This window comes from Merops nubicus, unplaced genomic scaffold (genome assembly GCF_000691845.1).
Source record: "Merops nubicus isolate BGI_N331 unplaced genomic scaffold, ASM69184v1 scaffold24919, whole genome shotgun sequence".
NCBI lineage: Eukaryota > Metazoa > Chordata > Aves > Coraciiformes > Meropidae > Merops > Merops nubicus.
Genome location: NW_008632011.1, coordinates 1 through 20220, shown reverse-complemented (window position 1 = coordinate 20220; position 20220 = coordinate 1). Strand labels below are relative to the sequence as shown.

The following is a 20220-nucleotide window of genomic DNA, read 5'->3' as shown; positions in this document are numbered from 1 at the left end:
TCATCCCTCTTCCCCGGTAGGTCCTGCTTTTTAGGGAAAAGTGACACCCAGGGCAGCTTTAGTCTCCTCCTCGCTGCGCGCTGTAGTGTGCCGCTCGTGTCGTGTAGTACAAGGCAGCTTGCACTCGTATTAGCAGCACCCTGTCAAAGCTTACCTGTGATAAAAGTATAGAGTGGCTGTTCTTGCATGTTCTGCTGAAAAAGGCTTTCTGGTCAGCTCTGAACACTAGCACTTGGCCCAGTGCTCTTGGTCTCACCCGAGAGGGCTTTAGTGAGGAAAGCAGCTGTTGGCATCTGCCAGGCTGTTGTGAGGCTGGAATGGAGAACTGGTCAGGGGAAAGGTGGTTCCACATTCTTGTCTCTGTGGACAGCTGCTAACCAGGGGAAAGTGCTGGAGGCAGAAGGGGTTTGGTTTGCTTGGCCATAGCTGTGCAAATCACCTGCCTTGAGTCCTTCCCAGGAAGGGGGGCAAAGGTTTCTCTTCCCATCTATAGAGAAAATCAGTTTGGGAAGAGAGGGGCTAATGCACAGTGAACACAGCAGCTCAGACCTCGCCTCCCCCTACTCACACGCAGCTCTGGTGGACGCAGGGGGGCTGATTTTGGTTTTGCTGCAACACAGGCATCCTTTCAAACAGAAAGGGAAGCATGAGGCTACTGTGAGACCAAGGCTGTATTTTTAACAAACACCCAGCACTAGCTGGGCAAAGGCAAGGGCAACTGTACCCGTGGTGACACATTTTATGTGAGGACAGCACAGTGTATGTACAGAGCGCATTTGTGAATAAATGGCCACTGCTTTTTTTAAAAAAGCAAAGCCTGACAAATCCAGTGTCTGTCCCCACCCAGCACGGGGAGAAGGCAGGCCACAGAACTGGGACCCAGGGCCAGAAATGAAGGCTGGCCAGCGAGAGGTAGCACACACCTGAAGGGAGGTGTGCCAGCCCAGTGAAACCCTTACCTCTGGCATTTGTGGGGAGGTGGCTGGCTCTCAGCCCTGAAGCCGTGGCAGTCACTGGCCCCCGCTGCACTGGCGCAGGGGAGCGGGACTGGGGCTCCTTTCAGGCCCCCTCTGCACGCTGCTCTCACACGTGGTGCGGGAGACTCGGTATCTGAAGAGCATTCCACAGACTAGTAACAATCCTCCTCGTAGAGCCTGCACTCCTGCTTTGCCCCAGCAGCAGCTTCCCCCTTACCTTAGTTGCATAGTTAATGCTGCTTAATGCAGTAAGAGAGGTGAAAAAAAACAATCTTTATCTTCCTTTGCCCCAGAAGTCTTTCTTTTAGGTTTGGGTTATGTTTGTGCAAAACACTATCAACAGGTGACTGACAAGTTTGCTTCAACCATAGCCTTTTAAATGACCTTAATTACCATGTTGTTAAGAAATGAGTACTTGTTTTAGAAAAAAAAAAAATTGTACTTTTAAAATTCAGTTAGTTAACACTGCAAAAAAACTGCATATTATATTTTTATTTTCAACATGTAGTTTTGTATATTAAATTTATTGAAATTAAAAACTAAACACTGTATTGTCTTCATCTGTGCAGAAGACAGAGGCAGCACTGCCTCACTTGTCTGGAATCCTCTCTGTCTAAAGCTGGGGGGTGCAGGAGTGCTCCCACCCCATGCAGACCTCCCCTCCCCCCCGAGATCAGTCCCCCCTCAGCTCACAGAGGTTGTAAGGACACAAACACATTTGGTACCATGCTTGTATGCTGCTCATCAAAAGCATTCCTGAAAATAGTCACCATCCCATTCTCTACATTTCCCCATCACCTGGAAGAACTGTAAAAGCCTAGTCCTGTAAAAACACAAGGAACGTTTGGGAAGCAGCAGAGTCTAGCATACTTTTTTTCCTCCTTTTTTAAATTAAAACCAAAGGCAGGCCAAGGCTGAAGGCACCGTGCAGGGGCCCTGCTGAGCACAGCACAGACTGCGAGCGCCTGCTGCCCAGAGCCCTGTGCTCCCCCCTCCTGCCAGGCAGCACCCTTTCCACCTACCTCCTGTTGCAATGGCATGCACAGGAGGGACACGCTGCTGCCACACTGCTGCCCGTGTGCTCTCTCCTCTATTTTAGGAATAAACAACAACAAAAAAAAAACCCAAAACCCAAACAGACCCTGACAGAAGAGAACAGACAAAGCAGTAGCAGACTGTGCACTGTGCCACGCTGGCTGCTCGTACACGTGAGGGAATAAATGAATTCCAGTAAAGGTCTTACCTGGGACTTAACTGAAAAGTTTTTGCACTGCCTCAGGGAGTTTTTAAGGAGCTAAACTTTTCACACACCACTATGCATAGTTAATGTAACATTCGTCCTGGTGCTTCGTTAGCAGTCCCACATTAAGGCAATTCTGTCTATTTTGTGTAGGCTTCCAACAGTCCCCTGCAGCAGCAAATTTCCCCAGCCTTACATATGCCTTAAAGTTATTAATAAGCACTATGGCTGTTATCAAAATAGACATTAGGTTCAGTAGTGCATTCATTTAACATCTTTGGTGCTTGCAGCATCTTTCTACATACAGTCATCCCACTTCTTTTAACATTCCAATGGATCTGAGGAAAAAAAAAGGCAACAAAACCCAGTATTACTTGATGCATCACTTAATAGATGTTTACAATTCAAGGTCACATTATATGTGAAGTGCTGACATGAATTTTCTGGATGGTCAACTAGAAAAATCAATGGAGCAAAATTTTTGTGATTGAACATGGTGAAGTGTCCAGTCACAGCAGAGGGCCAGGTTGTTACTTCAGACACAACCATCAAACGTGTCCCTCAGCCTACCTGTGCAGCTCACAGGCAGCACACTGAGCCCCCCAGCTGTGAGGAAGAAGTCAACAGACAGACAGTCCCTCAGGGGCTACAAATCCAGCCTGGTGTATTGAAACAAGGCCTTTCAGTCTGTCAAATCTGCCACAGCTGGGAAGCAGAGGTGTGGGAAGCAGGTGATGGCGCCCTGAAGCTGGTGAATAGCAGCTTAACTGCCACTTACAAATGCAAAGCAAAACAATCTGCTGAGGAGGAGGGAGCACGGAGGCTTCAGGAGCTCAAGGGATCACTTATTAAACACTCTGTATTTATACATCATCTCTTTTCCACCAGAAAAGGTGAAGGGTTTGTTCCTAGCCCCTACAGGAAGGTCCTGGTCCCAGAGGAGGGCTGTGTGCTGCCACAGCAGAGTAAATACCTGCTCAGAAGGGACCAGCACAGTCACACCCCTGCAGTGACACCCTGTGACCATGGGCAACACCTCACACCCCCCAAAGGCAGAACTGACTGTCCCTGGTGAGGGCCCCTCCTGCCTGGCCTCAGGAACATACATGTTTCATGGCATTGGTGACTGTGTCCAACTAATCTGCACTTCCTTCCAACATCAGGCACAGATAAAGCTAGGCTGAAACAGAGATTCCACAGGCAGGTGGATTTCTAGTACTCATCTTTCAGTAACTTCACACAGAAAATCACTTTTAAAAAAGACATCAAAATCATTTGTTCTTTTTAAGAAGTGAGAATTTGTGATCCCTAAAAAGCAGAGTACAAGGAAGGAAGACAAGCTCCATAATCAACCCATTTCCACAGAGGCTGGCAAGCAGGGGAAGCCCACCTCCTTTTCCTCCTAACACACAGCCATTTGGGCAGCACACAGCTCCTCTTCCCCACTTAGTATGAGCACAGCAGGCACCAGGCACAGATGCCTGGGCAGCCTGCATTCAGCCGTACAGCTGCCCAGAAGACTCAAGTACCCAGCAGCAAGCCTGTCTCCAATAGCTCCTCCTTCAAATGAAGTCAAGCAGACTTCCATGGGACAAATCAGTGTCCTCTAGCTTCTGGTAGGGGAGGAAGGGTCCTTGCCAACTCTGAAAAGCTTATTGCTAACAATAGGGATGGACATAAAGCACCCCCCACCCCCAGAAAGGACCCATCAGTCTTATCTTCTAGACAAAGGTGATGCTGGAAAAGCTCCCTGTATTTCAAGTGACTGTAGAACAGCACCTCAGATCCACAAGCTAATCAGAGATTCTGTAACCTCATTTCTGAAATTGTGTCAACTCACCACTACAAATATAAAGATGAATGGTACCAAAGCCAGTGTAATTAGGTCAATGTCAACAAAAGACATTATTCAAGCAGAGTTTATCTGTGTCCCTGTCAAGTTCTGGCCAGACCATCTTTACATGCAGTATTCATACCTCAGATAGAACTAGTGTTCAAGGACCAGCCAATTTTCTGTAATTGTTTGAAGATCTTGACCACTGAGAGGCTCCCTGAGTCTCACTTTTACCTCCAGTTTCCCTCCAGTGGGCTTTCTGCCATCAAAAATCTGAAAAAGCCACAAAAAGAAGATCAGTTACCACACATACAAATGATAAACCACAGTGCCTCAGGCAACCACTGCTTTTATTTCCCCATGACCAGAAGATGACAGAGGTCACCTGCAGGTGCCTACAACGTGCCGGGACCTGCCCCAGGCGTGTGCTTCCCTGGATCTGTGGCCCAGCAGAGGTTCCCCCACAGCCCGTGCAGGGGCAGCTGTACTGGTGCCTGTGCTGCCTCTGCCTGCTGCCCACCCAGCCCCCCGAGCACAGAGGGGCTCCAGGGGCAGCCGTGTCCTGAGGGAGCCTGCCAGGCAGCCTGAGGGGTTATCTGGGTTTCCAGGGTTCCACACAGTGATATCCTAGTGGATCTCATCCACTCTGGCAGTCTTCACTTAACCCTTTGATCTGTCAGCTACCAGCACAAATCATTTTGGGAATCACCACAGAAAAATCTGCAGGAGAGTCCCTAGAAAGTTCCCAGGAGTAGGACTGTCACAGCTAAGACAAGCTTCAAGAGATGATAAACCAAAGAACAGCCCCTTGTTTACTGGGCTCATCCAGCACAGTCACCTGTATACACACACACATTTACACACTGCAGATAGTCCTTTGCCATCTGTGCTCAGACATGACTTACTGGGGGAACACAGCCCCCCCAGGAAACGTACCTCGATGATCTCTCTAACTTCACATTCCGATTCCAGCTTTTCCAGTTTCAAGTGTGCTGTCCCCACCTGCTTGTCACTTCTGAAAAAGGACCTGTTCCAAAGGAACCTTCATGAATCAAACGGGTAGGGCTTCTCAGAACATCAGAGAGAGCAGTCCAAGAGGTCATCACTGCCTGCCCCATCACCCTACAAACCAGGCTGCAAGGGGCAAACTTGTGAAGTCCACTACAAGGACAAGACACAGAAGTAATTTAAAAAAACTATTCTCTTGCAACCAAATTAAAGATGAGGGCAGTAGTGAGGGCAAACAATCTACTAAACTAGTGCCTGGGATGGCAGCAGCTTTGCCCCAGCACAGGGCTGGGGAGTCAGGACAGACAGCAACCTCCTGCAGTGTGCTCTGCAACAGAACGGGCTCAAACACTTCCCAAGGAAGCTGCTTCTCCCCTCAAAACAAACATTTCACAGGCACATGCTGGTTTTGGCAAACTGCTTATTAGGAAAAAGTCACATGAATCATCCTGTTTCACTTTGACAAACCAAAACACTCTGTTTTAACAAGTAAGAGCAGTTCGTAGCAGCTATTGCCTTGATTCACCTCCACACTGGTTGTTTGAACAGTCAAGAAAGATCATTCTACAATCTTCAGTCTGGTGAAGTTAAACACAGAAAACTTTTCTCTGCTACAGTCACTTCTGTTTAAAAGTTTCATCAGCAAGAGATCCACCTTCACCTCAACAGAAGGGTTGGGCAATCTTTACCCAACCTCCCCCAAAAGGCAACAGCTGAGACTAAACCACATTAATTCCATGTGGAAGCATTCAACTCAAAGCACTGGATTTATTTGCCTGCATCCAAGCATCTCCCCAAATCAGTCCCCAAAAGGTTTGATACATAACTAACATCTAGAGATTCTGCAGGAAATCTGCTGAGAATTCAGAAGCCTCCTTTTCTTATGCCATTCTATTTAGGAAAAAAACAAGCAAGCAAACCAACAAACATAAAAAAAACCAATCCCAAAACATCCACCCTGCTTCCTAGTATCACTAAGAAATATTGATACCATCAAGTGAGACTGGATGTACTCTGAAGGGGATTATGTGGAGCCTCTTGCCATCAGTGGCAACAGGAAGCAGTAGTTAGTGCACGGACCTGCTGCTGCCACCAGTGCCCAGTCTCCAGGGGAACTCTGGGAACCCCACTGCCTAAAATCTCTGGAAAAGGAACAAGGCTGATGCCTCATCCCTACCACCTCAGTGACTGCTTCACCCGTGTGTTCTCCAAAGAGCTGCTCTCAGCTGCAGTGCAGGGAACCTGGCACCCAGCCTGGCACCCCCCTCCCTGCCTGGCTGCTCCTGCAGCTCCTGTCCCACAGGTGAGGGGGACGATGGTCTGGCTGCAGAGAGCCCAGGGCAGGGGCTCGGGCACTGCCGGGTGAGCACTCAGAGGCTGACAGTGCTGCTCCCAAACCTGCTGCCTGTTGAACTCCCTGGACAGAAAGCCTTCCAGAGCTGAGGCTGTACTCTCCTTCAATGAGACTACAGTAGACTCACAAAATCATTAAGAAAAGTTTGGAATTCATTAGCTTACATGCTAGAATACTTCCTTCACAAACACCTTAAAGTGAAGAGGGATTGCATAATCATACTGCAGTATCCTGGACACTTTGTTCATAAACTTAAAAAGAGGATCAGCAATTCTTCTTGCTTAATTTTTTTAAAGCCTTTTTCCATTTTATAATTCAAGAAGCAGTAAAGATTGGTTCATCCCTCATCAGTTGGGGTTTGCAGTGAAGAATGTGAACCTGCTCTAGGCCATGGCTTCAGAAACAGCTCTGGGGACATCTCCTTTTATCTTCAGAAGCTTTTAGGAGAGGTTTAAGGAGAGACTTTTCCTTTGGAAAAATAGATTGCTGAGTATTTACTTGAAAGTGTTCTTTAAACTGAAGTTTAATATATATGGCCTGAAACAAGTCTCCTTTGCTCACTGAAAGGAAATCTTGGGAGATGGCCAAAGCGCTAAACTACCCTAAAACTACATCATCTACAAACACTATAAAATGAATAATACTTTCAGAAGTCTCAAAGAAAGACAGGGAGCAGACAGTCTTTAGAAAAAAGAGCCTGGATCACTTAACCCTCTCCTTTCCCCTGAGAAGGTGCCCAGGGGAAGGTGACCAGCGGGTCACTCTTTCTCTCCTTCCCTGTTGCTATATGCCCTGGGGAACAGGGTGCCCTCCACCACAACCCAGAAACAAGAACAGATTTAACTTCTTGGATTCCTCTTCTAAGAACAAAAAATAAATAAATCTTAGAACCAGAAGTGAGACAACCCACACAGATTCTTTGATGATCTTTGAAAAGGCTTCAAAGGACAGTCTGGAACTGGCATAAAACTCAGGAATCACTGGAGAGAATTTCCCAATGGGTGAACTGAAGCCTGAGCTCAGCACTTAAAAACAAGCACAGTTCCAGCTGGGAAGGGAACAGGATATGCCCCATATGCACAGCAGTACGCAGAAGGAAGGGGAAAATGTTTTAAACAAGTGTAAATACTTCACAGTTCTATGCAAGAGAGGCAGGATCTCTAATGGTGAAACCTTTAACAAGTGGAGCAGTCGGGACTGACAAAAATTACTCAGTAAGAGAATCAGCTTTTGCTTCAACATAGATGCAAATGGAAGACCTGGAGTAAAAACAATGGGACTTTAGCTCACGAATAACATCTACAACTTGAAAACTATCTTGGAGAACCTATGGATCATTTCTGCATGTCCCAGTAATAGAAAGAAAGAAACAACTTCCCTGAACGTTGCCGATTGTTAACATCCATCCCATCATCTTGATCTCTGAGATGAGGGACTGTCTCTCAAGACAGTCTAAGTGTGCTAGCAGTGTTCAGTAAATCTTGTGAGATCCTCAGAACAAAGCTAAGTACAGAAATGTAACACTAGTTCTGCCATCATCTGTTTTACCGCCGTTAATGTTTGGCTGACACTTGTCCATTATTCAACAAAGTTAACCCATAGAGCACTTAAATCTTCTATTCCTGATGACTAAAGCCAAACTGGGTAAGAATCAAAGCAATCTGAAGTGGAGTCATTAAATTCTGAATCTCATCAGTTCCTCTTAATGCACTAACCCTCAGCTGATCTGCCAGCTACAAATCAACTTCACTCAACTCCTGCCTTTTTATCACCCCCACAGGAGAAGATACAGAGCTCAGCCACATTTTGAAAGACACCCTCAAACCTGAGAACTAGACAACTCTTTATTCCTAGCTTAAGAATTTGTGCCTCAAAAATTTCAGCTATAATATTCTTTCCAACAGTTACTAGAGAAGCAATGAGGGGGGAGCAAACTCTGGACTTACCCTTTATGGAACACTTCGAATTTAATTCCTTTGGACCGAATGGCTCGTCGGAAGCCTCTGTGATTTCGGTTGATGTTCAACTTAAACAACTGGTTATACTCTACAGTCAAGATAAACAAAAATGAAAGGAAGCTGTGAAGGGCAAACAATGTGCAGTCCCCTATTACATGCACGTGCTCAGACCTCTGTCTACCCCAGTTTGGCCCACTTGTGAAAGGCACTTCACAGCCATAGGAAACGCCGTCTCGGGGGGTTATGCAGTCATTGAGGGGTTAGTGTCCCTGTGCAACAGCTCATCTCTGTCACCCCACTTTGCAGGGACAGAAACCAAACTGCAGAAAACCCATCATGAGGAGGTGACACCAAGTTACTGGAGAGCCACAACTGGAGAATCTAAGTCTTTCTGCCATGAAACAGTGTCTGTGGCTAAGAAAAAGGTACAGTGAGGAAAAAGCACAGGAGGGTTGGAATGACTGGGAGGGGGTGATTTGATAATGTAATTAATACTGTTTTAACACCAGTTTCACTAATGAGCATGACAAGAACTATGCCACAGGATCCCTTTTTATCAGAATGTCGCTCAACATCATACAACTAATGTTCAAAGACTTGATCTGCTGTGCTACCCAGGGCAGTCACCTCTGCTTGGCAGCCTGGGATCCCAAACCACTAAAGCTCAGCAGCTGCTCAGAAGTGCAGATCAAGTTACTGAAAGACTTGGAACATAGTTCTTAGTATCAGGGCTTCAGAACGTTCACTCTTAACAGAAGATGTCTATAAACTCCACAGACATATTTTTCTCTCTCTGAGATGAATTCACAACCAGCAATTTAGATACTTAATTCAGAGTTGGTTTGACACTAGATGGCTGCTTACTGCATGAATTGAAAAAAATAATATAGCAATAAACTCAACTCAGAGTGCAAGATGATTAATTCTAAAATGCATAATGGGTCTAATACTGGTATTCAGTGGCTAGGTACAAAGGGGTGTTTTTCAAAAGGTACAAAGAAAGTATTTTAGCCAGTTTCAAGACACACAAAAAAATATTCCAGCAATGATGCTTGGTCAGGTTTAGACATGTTAGCTGATTAGCAAAAATTGTGACAGGAATGGCAATCTCACAGGACACAAAATCTGACTGAAAAAGATCTGATCCATCGAGATGTTAAAAATTAGTAACTTAACTTATTTAATAAAGAAAATTTCTTTATCTGGCCCATCTCCCAGCAGGGCTGATGGCAACAGCTGGAGCACGACTGGTAACTCCAGGATTTCACTCATCAGTAACACAGGAACTGCCACCAGTATTGGGATAAGGGTGAAGGAACTGCCAGCACAGCTGGACTCCACCCTCCAACAAGCCCTTTCATAAGAAAGAAGAAAAAAAAAAGTGGTGGGAGGCCCTCTGGCCTGATTCACAGTACGAGACTGGCCGGTGCTCTCCCATGGTTCCTAAAGTGCAGGGTTTTTTCCCCTCTGTCCCAGAAGAAGTACTAACCTGGAGAATTGTTATTGTTAATTACAGGTGTTTTACTCTTTTGAGGTTGCTCCTATTAAAAGAGACACACATTACATAAAACCATCAGATAGTGTTTAAAAATACAGAGTAGTAACTATTTTTATACCTACACAAGAAACATGAGGCTTGATGGGGTTACCTGAATCATAAGAAGACTCACGGCACATTCAGGACTAAAATATTTGGATTTCATTGTGGTAACAAGCATAATACTAGATAAAAAATAAGCCAAAACATTACATTACATATAAAAGCCACAGATAAGTGACGTGGTCACACTCAATTCCATCCAATCATCATAGAGTTACTGACTGTGGCTGTTCAACTCCATGATAAACTGTGCACACTCCCCGACACAGCAATTCTGTTCCTTCTGCATTAGCTGGAATAACCAGCTACACAAGGAATTCATCACAAATCATTCAGGGAATTGCCCTACTATTATTTTGCCTGACAATCAATCTGCCACCAAAATGAATTAACTTTTAACCTAAAGCAGAGTACAAACTAAATCTCTGGGGACGGAACAAGGACAACGTGACCCAATTATTGCAGCTGCTTTGCAGAACTGAGTTCAGCTATGAAGGAGAAAGGTGGTGTGTTTGGCTGGTGGCTAAGCAGGAGAGATCTGTTTTTTTAAAAAAAAACAAAAATAGATTGAAAGCAACTATGCTGACTCTTACTGATTCTCCAGAAAATTATTCATACAGGCCAGTTCTGTTTCCAGCCACCCTAATGGAAGGGACGACTCCACTAAGGCCTCACGTAACTCAAACCTAAGCAACAAACCTGATCTGACCATCACTGATTTCCCACAGGTAACTGAACCCATTTTAGTGGAACTGCTGCAAAATTTATTAGGAGGTAAAAAATCTAGGCTCTGCACTCACAGGGCTAAGCGTGAGTCCTACCTGTAAGAGCAAAGATTGGGTTTGCCCTACAGAGAAAGCAGCAGAAACCCCAGCACATCTGCTGACAGCAGGACTAGCCAGCCCCTCCTAGAAGCCCTCCTAGCTCAATGGTTTCCGTATTTTTCAGACCAGAGACTGCTTTGAAAGGTGAGTGGAGCAGTGTCACACTGGGGAGTTTCAAGGAAAAAAATAACAGATACATATGTATACATATTTTTTACATACATACACATATACATGCACATATATACATGCACATACACATAAGTATTAATTAGTAAGGTCAAGAAATTTATATGGCCTAAGTCCCTTCTCCTGCCATGGACACATATTTGCTAAGTGCAAGCTGTGGGGAACCATCAAGGGAAATGTGCAGCAAAGCTCATATCTGCAGGAAACTGATTCAACACTTTTGAGAAGTTTCTGTTTTAAGAATGAATTCAGGCCGTATGCCTACAAGTGTCTTCCCTTTCTAGAAGGAAACCTCTACATCCCCCCTGCAGCCCTCCCAAGCTAACAGAGAGGCCAGGGGGACAGACTGAAGGGCCAAGGCGCCAGGGCCCACACTCACCGCGCTCGGGTACTGGAACTCAAACTTCACAAATGCATCCAGATCTTTGGGGGACACACCTGAAAGAGACAACACTCGGCCAGTCCCAGCAGCCAGTACAGAGATTTTCACTGTACCTGTAACGTTGAGCACTATTTTCAAGAGCACCTGATTTTCAGTAGGACTCATGACCTGACGCTTGACAACTGAAAAACCCACCCAGCAGACCAAGCTGCACAGAGAGCTGGCACCCCAAGGAAGAGATCTACTGTTCTTAATGCTGCTGTTAGTCCTGAGGCAGTCCAGCACGGAGGGTTTACAACCTCCCACAAACAAGGGTATGAAAGCAGTTACACTGGTAGGAGACGAGCAGCTCCTGTCTGCTGAAGGGTCAATACACATTAAGGTGGTGCAGAGTTAAGGCAGGCATTCATAAGAAAATAGGAGGTAAACAGGAAACTTAAACTATGACCCAGTTATGAGCAAACCCAAGACAATTTAAAGTTCTTCCCTCTGTCAAGAAGGAACCCAGATTCTCTTTATTCTTCTGGGTTCTTTTTGTTTGTTTGTTTTTTAAATACTGTATAAAGGCTTTTGAGGGCCTGAAACTTGGTTGTTTTGTTTTAATGAGTGCTGGCTACACAGGTCTTGACTCCTGAAGTGGTCTTCAAGGTAGAAAAATCTCACTCCCCACTACTTTCCTCACCTCCTCAGAGGGAAAGGCCCACATGCCCTTTGGAGTACATACCTGGCGGAGCTGGTAGGTTTATCCCCCTGACAATAAGAAGGTGCATTTCTGTGCTGTTGAGCTCAGAAAATATCCTGTGAAAAAATAAAGACCAAAAACCATATTTATCCCAGTAGCCTACTGCCACTTGATCCACTGCCAGACCAGGACTGCTGAGTGACTTTTCAGGAATGCTGAGCCAAACCGTAGGTGCCATCTGAGTTTACTGAAACCCACAACCCCCTAAAACAAGAGCTAGAAACCAGAAAAATTCCAGCCTGCCTGAGAAATCCCCTTTTTTTTTTTTTTTTTTTCTCCACACCTTATCATTTTAAAGGTTCTTTCCTCAAAGTGATGGCTTGGAGGATCCATTCCTTGTGCTCGTGCAAGCTGCAGGATTTCCATGTCCTTTTTACAACCTTGTGCCAGTTTCTCAAACCTATAGAAAAAGCAAACAAACAATAGAAAAGCTACACACTGGAACACCAAACAGCATTCTGACAGATACAGGCCACAGAGTGACCCTCAGACCAGGGGTCTGAGAGCAGCCTGGAGATGCAGGCCTCACAGTCACTGATCTCCTCACAGAACATGAAGCTTACCAACCTGAACCCCACCACCTCTAGTGGGGTGAGGCAGACTCAAGCCTGAAAGGACCACGTTGTGGGATATTGAGCAGTGGGCTTACCGAGTCGTTTCTGCCACATTTCCCAGGTGCATAAATTGCTTGGAGTACTGCAAACACCTCTGTCAACAGAAGCAAAACCAAACAAATACAGATGCACTCAGTGATCCTTTCACACAGACTCATGACTGGCACAGAGTTTTGAGGCTGATGATGATCTAATCTAAGAAAAGCCAAGAGTTTTCCCAAGTCACCCAAAAACATCCACTCTCCCACTCATTTAAGCCCAAAGCTGAGCACAGCATTTGTTTGAGCTGTTCTGTCCTATTACATTTTAATCACTTCATTTCTAGATATGAGCTTCACCCTATAGCTAGTCTTCATCGTTCAGGTATTATTTTCAAACTTGAGTACTCATATTTAATAGTGATAATTTGACCCAAGCCTCCAAGCACACCCTCTGACTTCAACTTGTAGGCAATGCAGCTCTGAAACCTTTCCCCTTTAGGACACATAAAATCAAAAGTATTTTAAAAGAAAAACAACTAAGACCTCACAGAAACAATGATGGGATTATTGATAAAACGCAGAGAAGTGTGAAAAACAACCCCAAAAACATTTCTAAAAAAGACCAGTCACCTCATGTTGGTCCTTCAGCAATTTTATGAGCTGTGCATATACTTCATCTGCTTTCTGAGACAGTCTGACATCTTCATGGTGTATGAAGATAAAATCACCCTCATCATCTGTAGGGGGTGATGGCAACTGCAACACAAGAACATCACATTTCAGAGCCCTTACAGGAAAAAATGAAACAGACAATAAACAGTCAATGTATGGAAAGGTCAGTCATGGCAGATGGCTTGGTTCCCTTCTCAAGGCAATTCCAGCCCAACCACTACTTACACCACTGCCTGACAACTGCTTAAGTCATAAAACTTATGTTTTGTGTCTTACAGGCCTAGTTCCCTGATTATTCAGGTCATGAGAGCTATTACAGTGCAGTCTGGTTTCCCTATCCACCCAAACACAGGGAAACCAGAGCACTCCTGTATCCCATGCACTGATCCCCACCCCAAAATGGAGTTAGGACAGGGCTGAGATGTACGCACACCCTAAGCCCAGGGAACACTTCCAAGCTGCATGGTTTAGATGTGCCATTGTAAACCAAAGACCAAATGGTTCATCAAGACTAAATCTTCTCAAAATCTAGCACATTTGAGGAGCAGCAGAGGAAATGAAACAAAGCAAAAACTAGAACAAAAATACAGGGGAATTTCAGGGCTCCGTATCCATATTTGTCACTTGACTAACTTAGCCTGAGTCAAGAAACATTTATTAAGTAATTCACTGTTTGAAGTAAGCACTTAAATATCCAAAAATATGAAACAAAGCAGAACACTAACAGTCCTACTAACCTTGGAAATATCAACAGGTTTCCCACATTTTGCTTGCTCAATCCTTAGGTCAAAGCTCTTAGCTGTTCTGAGGTACATCTTAGCCTGTTCAAGGTTATTTTCCTTCTTTGCCTTGACAGCTGCCTTCAGGTATTGCTTCCTTCTGTTCTCCAGAAATTCCAGCTGTTCCCTAGCTGAAAAACAGTTGTATAAAACCCCTCACTCAGCTGACACTGCCACGCCCCTGGAGCAGGTTTATCACGTTCAGTTCATAGACAGAAAAAGTTCAGTAAAAGTACAGATATCAAATAAGGACATTTCTTTACTGCACTTTGCTGTTTCTTGGCCAGTTTCAATTTCATGTATCAGAAAACCAAATAAACTTCCTTCTATCATGACATCCCTCACCAAAAAAGCTCACAGCACTTCCCAAGTGTCACACAGTAACTACAGCCCCTTGCCTGCAGGCAGGAGACAGGCTGCTGTACAGCTGATTTGGTCCAAAGCAAAACCTGAATTCAAACTTTCAGCTTGACATGTTAACTTCCAAGACAGCAAACAGCATGAACATCTTCTATACTAATTTCTTCCCACTCTCCTGATGTGTCAGAAGACAACCCAGACAAACCAATGTGCAGGCACACTCAGGCATATCACCTTTGCTTACCAGTAATTCCTTCCCACCTTATTTTTTATTCATTCTTGGGTCTCCTCTTTCCTTCCCAAAATGGTAAGGACAACTACACAAGGCAGAAAAGATCACTTTACACTGTACCAGGTCAGTGCAGCCTGCCTCTTTTTATACCTCACTTAGGAAATTGTCCAGTGTGAGCTGATTGCAGCCATTTCCAAAGATACTCATATTGTATTCACCACTGCACTCTGCTGATGATTACACGAGCTAAACAACTCTTGCAAGAGGTGCCTGTCTCAGCAAATAAATATACCAGTGACTACATACACTGCTGTCAGATGATGATCAGCTTATCCCCATTTTTGCAAAAGAGCCCACTGTCCTCCTGCCGTGACCAATTTGCCCAATCAGCCAAAACCAAACTAATTAGACAAGGTAGCTAGCCCAGATTTCACTGACACTAAACCTACAGTGGGCTCTGAGGCTGAGACACAGAGCACAGGTATTTCCAAAGAAAACCTGGAGAATGGACTAAGCAAAGCCATTAATCCAGCTGATCTTGGCTCCTTGACCTTCCTGGTATAGGCCTCAAGTGCAACTGCTCCACTCCCAAACTCTATGCCTTGTGCTCTCCATCAAGAAAAAGGTTTTGTTTTGGTTTGTTTTTTTTTTCAGTTGATTTATCAGGTACAGGCAGCTTGAAGCTGCACTTTGTAATTTTAGGGGGAAGGAGGTAAAAATTGGGTCACAGAATGCACTTTGACTAGTGAAATATAGCTTTACAATAGTGAAGTACTGACATTTTGTTGTGAAAATCATGTCACCATTAATCTGACCAGGTGCTTGTTGCACCTACTGGTCTTATTTTAAAATAGTTTAAGTATCCAGGAGAGATTACTGTAACACCAGAGACCAGGTATTATCAACTCCTTCACAGCATAACTCTAGGGCAATTTACTCAAGAGACTGATGCCAGCTAAAATTGAAACTCTTGAGGATTCATGGATCTTCAGAGCCAAAATGGACAATTATTGTGTTTTAGTGGTCTTTATAAAAGTAGTAATGGAAATTTCTAGAGGGAAGAGTTATGAGCTAATCACAGTGGCACTGTGAAACCCCTCTGCACTCTGCAAAAAACTTGCACCAGCCAGGGAGGCAGCTCTGATGTGTCCTGAGGGAGTGACCCAGGGTGGAACAGAAGGATGGGATCACAGTCCAGGCATGACAGCAGACTCAGTGAGAGCCTGAGCACTGCTGATGAGTGCCCAAGTCACATTCTGAGGGGCTGGCTGTCCCTTACTATCTGGACAATCCATCTTGTACAGACAATTGTTCAGCAACCTTGGCAACAGGAGGACTGGAGATTGATGGACTACTGTCCACATGCCAGTTTGAGATCCCTGGATGAAGCACCAGGCAGGAACCACTGTTTGATGTAGAAAGCTGCATTAGATCATTGAGTAATTCACACTGGCAAGCTGTCCACTTCAGCAGAGTGTAGGTAGAGTTCAGCTGTGAGCAGAGTTAAACATTATGAATCGATACACCCGTCACATCAGAATTAACTGAAAACCCAATCACACTCATAATTACCCATGCTGCCTCTGTGGAGTAAAGCTGCGTGGCTGGGCTGGCTCTGCCCTCCAGCAGACATGTTTCCTGCCAGAGGAAATCTACACCACACAGTCACAGGCTCAAAGCTACAACACAATGACAAGACATCTGTGCCACAGAATGAAACTGAACTCGTGTGAACGCCTTGCAACCCGGATCACTGGGAATGGTGATCCCTTCACCTTACCAGCTGGAGGGAGCTGATCCACTGCCTCTGCCTTGCCCAGAGTGGGGGGTGATGGGGCTGGTGTGCCCCGTTCAGGAGAGCTCTCCTCCTCAGAGACTGCAGCAGATGGCCCTGTAATTGGCTTAACGACCTGAGTCGGCTTTCCAGGCAGCTGAGCAGGCTTCTTGGCAACCGGGGCCTGCGTCACAGCTTCCTTCTAGCACAGCAAAAAGAATTCCATATTAAATGCAGAAAATCTATTCCAGAGCTGAGGACAGCATCTCATGCATCCACAAGCTTGGTTATCACTGGATCAGCCTTCTGATAGCACTTCTGAAGGGAGCATAACATTCCTGACAGCAAACTTTATCTTCTGGAGGTTTATGAGCCATGCCGTGCCAGTAGGCAGTTGACCTGTGCAAGTGCCAAACCTCCACTATAAAAGGGAGACAAGGAATTTTCAACAAGGCAGTGATTACAAATAAAGGAGATGCAGGCAGAAAAAACACACCATCCAGGAATTCCCTCCATTAAGAGCTACTCCAGTTAAAAGCACAATCAGCAACCAATTCCAGAGAGATAATGATATCAAACCAAAGTCTAAAGGCTGTTGCTGTCTGACAAAAAAACAGCAAGTGTTGGACATCCTAGGAAAGCACAAGCACAGAAGCTACTGGGATGTATGATGAGAGTACAGATTTGAGTACTTTACAAGGAAGTAAAGGAGTGTCCAGGATCTGAAGTGTTTGCTTTGAAAAGAAATCCAACATGCAAAACAGTCATGAAAGAGCCAAGCTCCGGACTCTCAGAATCTCTTGTTACTGACTGTAGTAACAACTCATCTCTCTCTCCTACACTACAATAGAAACTGAAGTTACTACTGAGTTCCTGTACTCTTCAGACTACTGGGAAATGTATTTCATCTCAGAACCATTGCTGGAGTGGAAACCCAATGGCCTTATCTCTGCATGCCACAACAGACACTATATTAGCGTCTACATGTCCTACCAAGAAATACTAACCTCCTCCTCTTCATCATTCTCCTCCATGTTTGCCAGCTTGCTGGCACTTTCCAAAACAGCAGCTATTGTACTGTCACCATCCACTGCTGCAACACCAGGAAGAGGGGGAAATCCTGAGGAAAAGAATACAGAAATAAAGTTGAATAAGACCTATGTTGGGTCTTTCATATTTCTTCTTTTCTGGAAAGCCATTTCTAATGCCAGTATCTGTTATCTAATATATTTCAAAATTCATCGTAACTAGACTGAGACAAAGGCCACAAAGCCTTGCTAGATAAAGTCTGAGTGGTGGAGTTAACATCTGATCTCTCAGCTATATCCAGGTTTAAAGGGACAATGCTAAAAGGATGCAATAACAGTTGGATATAGGATGCATAGTCTCCTAAGTTGAGCAACTGGCAGTGAGCCAAGGAACCTCAGAACCTCAAGACTTTGGCAACAGTGATGCCCCCAGAACCAGTAAAGAATGTAGACTCTCTCCTGCACAACAGGACAGTGGACTATACAAAAAATTGGTGGCTTTTCCCCCTCTCACTGCTGCTTCACCTCTGTGGGGACACAGTCCAGCAGACCTGTGCTACCCCACAGAGTCACAACCAACACACTGCTGACATCTGGGTACCACTAAACCTCTGCTGAAAGTCTACTGCAACACAGAGCACGCAAACTAAGGCAGACACAGCAGTTAAGTGTGAGCTATATGCAGAACAATGCTTTTCATTATTTTATTATCCTTTCAAGGATGAGAGGAAGGCTTGATGATGGAAGATAAACTCTCACTTCCATACTACCAGTTCAGTGTCAGCTTCAAACAATGAAGTCCCAGAGCTACTACTACACAATGTCTGTTACTAAGATTTATCTCATTAATATGTAGCAAGTATTCTTGTTGCAAATCTCATTAGAGGTGACAAGAAGACAAGAAATAAAGACTAAGCTTCTTCTAAACCTAGAGATGGCTGCTACAGAGACAGAACAGGTTTGAGGTACACATGCAGGCAGAACAGAGATTTCTGTGCCCCCATGGGACATTTGATCCATTACTCAGCAGCATTTCTATCCCCAGAGAGGTCCAGGCTGGTATTCATCATCATCCTGATGCTAAAAAATGCACTGCCAGGCCACTACAATCTCATGCCTGGTTTCAGTGACTTCCTGACGGTTGCCTTCAATGCACATCATATGACCTCTGAATGATGGCTGAAAAGCCTGCAGATAATGTCCAAGGGAACTGGGGAGTTAACCACATTGTCAGAGGTGTAAATATGGAGTACCTGACTCTTACAGGAACTGGGATCTACCAAGAAATGGATCAATTTCTAGAACAAAGGGTGCTAAACTGCTTTTCAGGGACAGCTTCAAAGCAGGGAACCTTCAAAGCAGTACACGACCTAACAGAGCTGGCACTGCCTACTTCACAACTACTACAGTCCTTGCCATTACCACATTTGACAACGACAGAAGAGCCACAAGATCCTTGTCCCTTTCTAACTTAAAAAATCCAGGAGCTGCTTTGCAGTGCTAGGTCTGTCTTCTCAGAAGAACACATCTGGCACAAGATAAAAGGGAATGGTGGGGAGATGATGGGAAATGTTTCTCTAGGGGAGAAACAGCATCATGCAAACCAGAAGCGGAGCACTCATACATGACTTTTCCCAAACTTTTAGACACACAACTACATTTTCTGGAGGAAAAAAAAAGGACACAATGTCTCAAGAAGCAAGTTCAGTTTCTGCTTCTGTCATTGTCACAGTGTGACCAAAGTTTACAGAGATGCAGCAAATCATGCCTATTTTTACTAGCCATGAGCTGCAATACTGATCTGGCCTGTGAGCTGCTGCAAGAAGATGGTTAATTGAATACAGAGTTCTGAGGCTCCTGCTGGGAATCAATAGAGTGTGGGACATCAGGTAAATTTTTTCAGTTTCAAAAATCTCCTTCCAGTAAACCAAGGAAACCAGTATATCTCATGTCCTCTTTCTTCTAGGAGGGCTGGTACAGATTACAGACAGGTAACTTTTTCAGCACCTGCCCATGGCTAAGTTGTTTGACTTTACAAATAGAGCCAGTTTTAAGTTCTGATGCTGTCAGACAGTGAAGAAGTCAGGAATATTCACCTGTTTGAGAATTTGGTAGCATATTAAAAAGCTGTTTCACAATACCATCAAAGAGTAAGGCCAGCCTACTACTGAGAAAAATGAGGAGCTGTTCCACACGATGAGGACACAATATCTGTACATGTCCTTCAGAGCTCAGTAGACATACAAAATTTGATACCAGGACATTTTATATTCACACTTACCAGGAGGAACAGGTAGCTCAGAAAAATTCACTTTTCTCCCAGCTTTATAGGCTTTTATGGCATCCTGGTATTGCTGTAATAAAAGGCACTCTGTAAGTCACGAATGGAAGCTGACTATAAACTAGCCATCCTTTCTATTTAACTGGCACAAATACTGCAGAATACACAGTATTTGGCTATAATATGCACATTGTCTCCAATTCTCCTCCCTCTGAATGCTTTACAGCTCGCCTACTGGAGCTCTTTTCAGACAGAAGGACAACACACAAACTCTTTGGGCTCTGAGGAGGCCCTTACCAAGAGAGCTGTGAGGGAAGCTGGGCTGGCTGCCCCGTGCCTTACCTTGGCGATCCTCTGGTGCATGCGGCTCTTGCGGGCGTCCCCGCTGGCC

At 44.8% G+C, this 20220-nt stretch overlaps 1 protein-coding gene across 1 annotated transcript; it reads right to left on the bottom strand.

Annotated features, from left to right (window-relative positions):
• Positions 1-4193: 4193 nt before the first annotated feature.
• Positions 4194-20216, bottom strand: CC2D1B (coiled-coil and C2 domain containing 1B; the record flags this gene model as incomplete). Its single annotated transcript, XM_008947797.1, has 14 exons — positions 4194-4324; positions 4988-5078; positions 8360-8459; positions 9861-9912; positions 11364-11422; positions 12091-12164; positions 12392-12508; positions 12758-12816; positions 13334-13459; positions 14113-14285; positions 16527-16722; positions 17528-17640; positions 19830-19902; positions 20172-20216. Coding segments are annotated over 14 exons (1398 nt in total), but the record flags the coding sequence as incomplete, so codon positions are not given.
• Positions 20217-20220: the final 4 nt, after the last annotated feature.